Below are 8,101 nucleotides of genomic sequence, written 5' to 3' on the forward strand. Positions count from 1 at the left end.
AGGACATGTTCTGAGGCATCAAGGGATCACCAATTTGGTACTGGAGGGCAGCATGGAGGGTAAAAATCGTAGAGGGAGACCAAGAGATGAATACACCAAGCAGATTCAGAAGGATGTAGGTTGCAGTAGGTACTGGGAGATGAAGAAGCTTGCTCAGGATAGAGTAGCATGGAGAGCTGCATCAAACCAGTCTTGGGACTGAAGATCACAACAGCAACAACTAACTCACCATTTAACACTTTTCCTTGCAACTAAAAATATCAGATGGCTCTGGATTCCAAGATCTTCCTGTGGTGCTGGTACTTAAATTCACGATATTTTATTCGTCGTCGTACCAGCCAAAGTCAAAGACTACTACAATATGAGTGTAGGTCATATTCACATGTGTCTGAATGTTAGCTGCCTCATGGAAAAATAAACAGTAAAAGTCCCCTACAAACATAATTCTCTAAATTAGGTACATTGTACGTAGTAGGTAGCTATTATAAAATGGTCAGATCAGTACGTTTGATGATATACAGACACAGTTTCACAAAATTATCGTATTTATTTTGTAATAAATTATGCTCCACCCTTCTCCCTTCTTAGAAATTCATGGTTTTTTTTTCCTTCCTCCAGTTGAGATTCTGAGTACGCTCTGGTACGTTGTTCGTTTTTATTTTATTATGATGGAACGTTTTGAGTGTCACAAGTAAAAGCTTGTAGTGCTGTCACAGCTGTTTGAAGGTGGTGTTATTTAAACATTTTCTGTAGATTGCAGATCATGGAGCCTACAGCAAATGGTGTTTTTTGAGTACACGCATGTGCTCCTTCTGTTGCAGGAGTGCGGCCGGCGGCTGCCCGCGGACCAGTACCGCGCCTGCCTGCGCTCGCGCGCCCTCAGCGAGGCGTCGCACGCCCAGCTCGGCTTCCTCGCCTTCCGGGACGAGCTGACCCCCGCCCTCGGCGGAGTCGGCAACGTCAGCAGCGGCAGCCACAACGGGCAGCCCGCCAGGAGGGCGTGACGTCAGCACAGGCGCACAGCGGGCCCAGCCGGGGCGGGTGGGGGCCAGCCCAGCTGCAAGAGTGGTAGGGTGTGGAGGCGAGCGTGAGGAAGGTCAGGCAGTGGCTCTGGGGAAAGCTTGAGGACAAGCGAGTGTGCACTGGGCCAAAGACCACTCAAAGAAACCGAGCAACTGAACGTGATACTCGTTCGTAGGATTCTGTGGCCAATTTCACCTGCAAATCCACCTGAGCATTACACCTTATTGCACTATAAAATACAATAAAGGAAGAGTGTTTTGGACATCTCCACTGCGTCTAGAGTGCTGGTTCCTGAACAATTAATTATATCTCAGCCCAGTTCTCATATGGCAGTCAGTTGGAGTGTGTATCAAGTCAAAGAAGATAGATAGACTGATTTAATTCTACCAGGCAAATATCAATGATTGACAGAGGACTGAGAAGAAGCTGAGTGTTGGCATTCAAGACATGATGCTGCATTCCTGCCAGCTTACACGTTTTTTTGCTAGTATGATGGAAGTTTATCGTTTCAAGATAACATTTATGTAAAACTTATATTTGCCTATACAACAGAGATGACTGAGATGATTCATCAAACCTTCCATGTTGGTATTGGCTGTCTTTGCTATAACAGGCATTACAAGTAATAGTAAGGCAAAATGTCAGGTATCATACCACTAAACACCATTCCTGTCTCTTGATTCTGTACCAATTAGTCATGAGAACGTGAGAACTACTAATGCGGTTCCAGAAGGACTCAGGCGATGGCATTATAACCTGGCAAGAGGGAACAAGTGTAGTATGTAGTCCGACGAGAGCAAGAAAGCGACAAAACTGGCACCTTCACTATTATGCACCTGTCTCTGGTTACGACAAATCTCTTACCTGCTGCATGCACCTGTCACTGGTTATGACAAATCTCTTACCTGCTGCAATACAGACACACTATTCCCAAACTAATGGTTGACTTGAACAGAAGCAGTGGGTTGAAATGTAAGTATCCATTTAGGAGTACTGCTTATTCTCTTAAGGCACTACACACATATACGTGACTCACATGCTCCTTTTTACAATAAAGAGTATAGCAAATGTTTCACATTTTGTTGTAACAATAATACAATAAAGAGTGTGAACTACAGATCGCTTCTATGAAGCACCTACAGTCACAAGACCCGTTGAAGAAATGACAACACTTAAGGATATTATGTACTTGGAAAAAGTTGCCAAATGAAGGATATTTCTCTAGCAAAGATTACAGTATATGTATACCAATGCTATTCTCCCATATTAAAATAGTGGATCACTGAGCTAATAAGTAATAATACGGAGAGGGAGGGGGATGCAAGAAGACACGATGAAACAGAAAACAAATTTTAGGTTAAAGGACTGTTAATAAACAGTAGTCAAAATTTATATACTTCTTAATGCTTGTCCAATCCTCAGTAGGACCGACTTACCCAGACATGGCATATTTAGCGACTTCTTGTCTCTTTTGACACCAGTTTCCAGAATTTTCCGTTATTTACCTCCTGCCTAAATCGGTAGAAATGTTGCACCAGTTAGTCATTAACCTCCATGCTATACTGAATGCTCTAATCCTGTAATTTATTCCAGTCGCTCAATGATGCTGTATGAGGTCAATTACAAAATCACCTATAGAGTGCACTAATTGTTCTGTGTTATCTGTGAATACAAGTAGAACTCACAGTAAAGAAAGAACAGATAGAACAATTCTGTGCTCTAAGTAAAGAACAGGAATTCCGCACTAACACAAGTTCTACATAGCTTCATTGCATCCTTCGTTCTCACTCTTCTTCACATTTCAGAAGTTCACTTTTGAGGTATATGCTAGAGAACTTTGCAGTAGTCTCGTTTGCTTTTTTTCTTATTTTACCCAGAAACAGCTATTCCCAACGTAGAGTCATTTCTCCTCCAACGTTAGTTATGCCATTTTTGAAAATTTCTCAATATTAAACATACCTCAGAAATCAATTTTAACGGTACCACAAACATATAATTAGCCCCAGCGGGCCAAAACTTCCTCCATCTTCGTGTCATCTGTGTTCATTGCCAATGCAGATGTTATTCTTCATCAGATTCAAGTATTTTATTCACTGTAACATTTTATGGGACAATTTAGCAAGTCGGCAAAATTAACTATGTTATTTCAACTGTAGCTCTTACTGGTTTTTCTCTCTCTTTCTGCCTCTGTCTTCTTTGATTTTTGCTTTAATGTTACGCATTCTCTTCTTTCTTCAGTCGATTTAGACGTTTAACGCTATGGAATTAATATTAATCTTTCTGCGAGAAGTGTGTGTTGGATCTTCTTACAAGTAAATGTACAGCTCTCACAGATCAAGTTCGTTTTGGTTGTGTGAAGGACATTACCGAATAAACTTTGACTGGATTTGCAGGATTTACAAAGAAATTAATCTGCATATTGGACATATTTCTATCATTAATCTAAGATGAAAAAGAAAAGGGCTATGTACAGGGACAGTGTTAAAACATAATTTACTATCAAATTGCTATGATATATATCACTGAGGAACATTACACTATAATGTTCACATGGCAGTTATATGCTAGTGAAATTATTATGTCACCTACATCTATTTTCATAACGCAACAATCCGTGAAGCACACAAATTTTATTCTCTGCAACAATCCCTTTGACATTATAAGAAGCAAATAGTAAGGTTAGTGACAGGTACCACTGTAATTCTGGAATGTGTAGACCACCAACAAACCACAAATGAATATGATTTGTCATATTTGGGAAGATTATGAGACTAACAATAAATCAAATATGTATGAAGTAGTGGACAATCATGTAATATTTACAGCCGTGATGTACAAAGTCCCAAAACTGTTTGCAATCATCAGTGTCACATGGACAATAATTAGGACGATGATCAGGTCTATGACACATTGAAATTTTCTGGTTTATGGTTTTTGAAGAGCACAGTCAACAGACAGAGGTTGGTTAGATGCTGCCAAAGGTTTTGTAACTGTACAAAAATGTGCATTAAACGTTGATGATTGTAATATTTTAGTAATAAAATTGTTAGCTCTGAGTCTAATAAAAGTTATGTTTGTAGTGTGTTCCCTCTTTAACCTCAATGGCTCCATTCCTTGATCACCAGTGCGATAGCATTTTTTTTAATCAACAGGCAGAATTAGTTCTTCTTGCAGAGAATAGAAGCGTTACTGTCAAGCTGAAAAAAGGAGCATCAACAGGTAAAATAGTAAATCATGATTTTGTTAGAAGTATTGACTGGTTTTACACAAGTGGGATAAACAAACTCTGGAAGAACACAGCTAACCCATTTTGTTACTCTCAGGAATAGTACCTCCTCTTAACGTAGTGTACCTACAAAATACAATAAACAACGTAAAGGATTGCGAGTTCTTGGAGTTCGTATTGATGAAAACGTAAAATGAAGAAACCATAAACTGGAAAAACCAAATAACAGAACTACACCCATGTCCTGTTTTTTGAACTCGGAATAGCTGCCAGATTTGGTGATGGCCTATTTTCATTCACTGATGTCCCACAGTATGATGTTGTGGACAATATTTATTCACTGCAAAAAAGAAAGTAATTATCATTGTGTGTGTCAGTCACATATGTACATCTTGTAACCATCTACTTGTATTTAAGCAACTGTGACTTATAACAATAGCCTCATAGTACTTTAATCGGTCACGAAATTTCTTGTCAACTAGCTATTCAGTTTGAGAGTAACAGAAATATTTGCAAGCGCAATGCTAGGAGAAAAATTATCTACATTCCCCTTTAGTGACTCTCACTCTCATTCAGTCTGTAATGACCGTGTTGTTGACAGGACAGCAAACTGAGTCTTCTTTCCTTCAGTCCTTCCTTCCTTCCTTCCTATAAATTATAGAGAAATAAGTGCAACATATAGTTACAAATCTCATACAGAGTCTTCCCATGTAAACAATATGTTTGATAGAGAGGAGAAGTGAAAGTACCTGGAAGATTAAAGCCGTGTACCGCACCGAGACTCGAATTTGGGAATTTTGCCTTTTGTAGGCAAGTGCTCTGCCGTCTGAGCTACACAAGCGTGACCAACGACCCCTCCTCGCAGCATTAATTCCTCCTGTACCTCGTCTCCTGCCTTGCAAACTTCACAAAAGCAGAGTGAAAGTTTAATTCTGGTGAGTAGAAGTGTTTTAAAATGTAGACAAAAATTGTTTCTCCTTAATAAACCATTCTTAACCACAGGGCAATGTTTAAACAGAAATAAACCTTCGAAGGGCCAGAACGTAGATATGTTGTTGTTGTTGTTGTGGTTGTTGTTGTGGTCTTCAGTCTGGAGACTGGTTTGATGCAGCTCTCCATGCTACTCTATCCTGTGCAAGCTTCTTCATGTCCCAGTACTTACTGCAACCTACATCCTTCTGAATCTGCTTAGTGTATTCATCTCTTGGTCTCCCTCTACGATTTTTACCCTCCAATGCCAAATTTGTGATCCCTAGATGCCTCAGAACATGTCCTACCAACCGGTCCCTTCTTTTTGTCAAGTTGTGCCACAAACTCGTCTTCTCCCCAATTCTATTCAATACCTCCTCATTAGTTATGTGATCTACCCATCTAATCTTCAGCATTCTTCTGTAGCACCACATTTCGAAAGCTTCTATTCTCTTCTTGTCTAAACTATTCATCGTCCATGTTTCAGTTCCATACATGGCTACACTCCAGACAAATACTTTCAGAAACGACTCCCTGACACTTAAATCTATACTCGATGTTAGCAAATTCCTCTTCTTCAGAAACGCTTTCCTTGCCATTGCCAGTCTACATTTTATATCCTCTCTACTTCGACCATCATCAGTTATTTTGCTCCCCAAATAGCAAAACACCTTTACTACTTTAAGTGTCTCATTTCCTAATCTAATTCCTTCAGCATCACCCGACTTAATTCGAATACATTCCATTATCTTCGTTTTGCTTTTGTTGATGTTCATCTTATACCCTCCTTTCAAGACACTGTCCATTCCGTTCAACTGCTCTTCCAAGTCCTTTGCTGTGTATGACAGAATTACAATGTCATCGTCGAACCTCAAAGTTTTTGCTTCTTCTCCATGGATTTTAATATCTACTCCAAATTTTTCTTTTGTTTTCTTTACTGGTTGCTCAATGTACAGGTTGAATAACATCGGGAAAAGGCTACAACACTGTCTCACTCCCTTCCCAACCACTGATTCCCTTTCATGCCACTCGACTTTTAAAACTTCCATCTGGTTTCTGTACAAATTGTTTCGCTCCCTGTATTTTACCCCTGTCACCTTTAGAATTTGAAAGAGAGTATTCCAGTCAACATTGTCAAAACTTTCTCTAGGTCTAAAAATGCTAGAAACGTAGGTTTGCCTTTCCTTAATCTTTCTCCTAAGATAAGTCGTAAGGTCAGTATTGCCTCAAGTGTTCCAATATTTCTACGGAATCCAAACTGATCTTCCCTGAGGTCGGCTTCTACCAGTTTTTCCATTCGGCTGTAAGGAATTCGTGTTAGTATTTTGCAGCTTTGAGTTATTAAACTGATAGTTCGGTAGTTTTCACATCTGTCAACACTGCTTTCTTTGGGATTGGAATTATTATATTCTTCTTGAAGTCTGAGGGTATTTCGCCTGTCTCATACACCTGTCTTATACATCTTGCTCACCAGATGGTAGAGTTTTGTCAGGACTGGCTCTCCCAAGGCCGTCAGTAGTTCTAATGGCATGTTGTCTACTCCTGGGGCCTTGTTTCGACTCAGGTATACAGATATACAAATTTATATATTTTTTTAATTGCACATCATTTGTTCCATTGACACAAGCTACATCACGACGTTTTCTAAAGTTAACTGGGGTTTTAAGCCTGTGATGGCTTGAGTCATCCAGGTGCCAGTCAGTGACCGCTAAACTTTGTGAACATCTACTACATCCACATCACAGCTTTTCACGTGACGAATCCTGGCCAGTTACCAGGATCAACCACAGCTTAACCCACTGCCGATTGCGACAGCCACTCATTGCCTTCTTTCCATAGAATTTAGCGTGAGGCACTAATGTCACATCTCCTGCTAAGTCAGCGAGCAGGAGCAACATTCAAGCCCACCCAAGCCAGTTCGTGAAAATTGGACCTTCTGAGCAGGTGTGTGACGTCCAGTCTGCATCAACGAAGGCCACTGCCATCGCCAATGCTACAGGCGTGCCTCCTATCCACAGTCCAGCCCAGCCTCGACAGCCAACACTGATCTGGCCGCCTGGCCCTGCTCTTCAGTGTCAGTCCAGGATTAGAATCCAGGAAACACCATCACCACACAGCTGTGAGACAGCCACCTCTCACAATGCCGACTGACCCTGCCCCAGTCTTCAGCAAGGAAGCACAACCAAACCCATTCAAACCTTCCTCGTCATTCAGTTTATACCGAATTTGCTTCAAGAAACGTGGAACTAACTAACTACCAAACCAGCCTGATTGCATTTTTTTTTTTCAGTTCATTATCCGAAGCTATGGTAGTTCAGCTATAATGTGGAGAATGCTATTCTAACAATAAACCGTTTGTACGAGAAGGACGATGCCTGTGTGTAGAGATTTAGGTAGTGAGTAATCATGGTGTCGGTTTCATTGAACGTGTGGCAAATAACACCTTATGATATCAGTCATCGTGACAGTTCCACCGAAAATATGGCAAATAAGATCTTATGATTTCAGTTATCCGACGAAGCAGACACATCCCCCCCCCCAGTGCATATGCACCGAAGCGCCAAAGAAACTGGTACAGGCGAGCTTATTCAAATGCTGAGTACGCTACTGGCCATTAAAATTGCTACAACACGAAGATGACGTGCTACAGACACGAAATTTAACCGGCAGGAAGAAGATGCTGTGATATGCAAATGATTAGCTTTTCACAGCATTCACACAAGGTTAGCGCCGGTGGCGACACCTACAACGTGCTGACATGAGGAAAGTTTCCAACCGATTTCTCATACACAAACAGCAGTTGACCGGCTTAGCCCGGTGCAACGTTGTTGTGATGCCTCGTGTAAGGAGGAGAAATGCGTACCATCAAGTTTCCGACATTGA

The 8,101-nt window shown here is 40.9% G+C and overlaps 1 protein-coding gene across 1 annotated transcript in view; it reads left to right on the plus strand.

Moving 5' to 3' along the window:
• Positions 1-1,004, plus strand: part of LOC124779465 (chondroitin sulfate N-acetylgalactosaminyltransferase 2-like) — a 395,654-nt gene extending 394,650 nt beyond the window's left edge. Inside the window, exon 10 of the mRNA XM_047253713.1 lies at positions 822-1,004. Within this exon, the coding sequence (XP_047109669.1) occupies positions 822-1,004 (183 nt within the window). The remainder of the gene's footprint in view (positions 1-821) is intronic.
• Positions 1,005-8,101: the final 7,097 nt, after the last annotated feature.

This window comes from Schistocerca piceifrons, chromosome 1, assembly GCF_021461385.2.
Source record: "Schistocerca piceifrons isolate TAMUIC-IGC-003096 chromosome 1, iqSchPice1.1, whole genome shotgun sequence".
NCBI lineage: Eukaryota > Metazoa > Arthropoda > Insecta > Orthoptera > Acrididae > Schistocerca > Schistocerca piceifrons.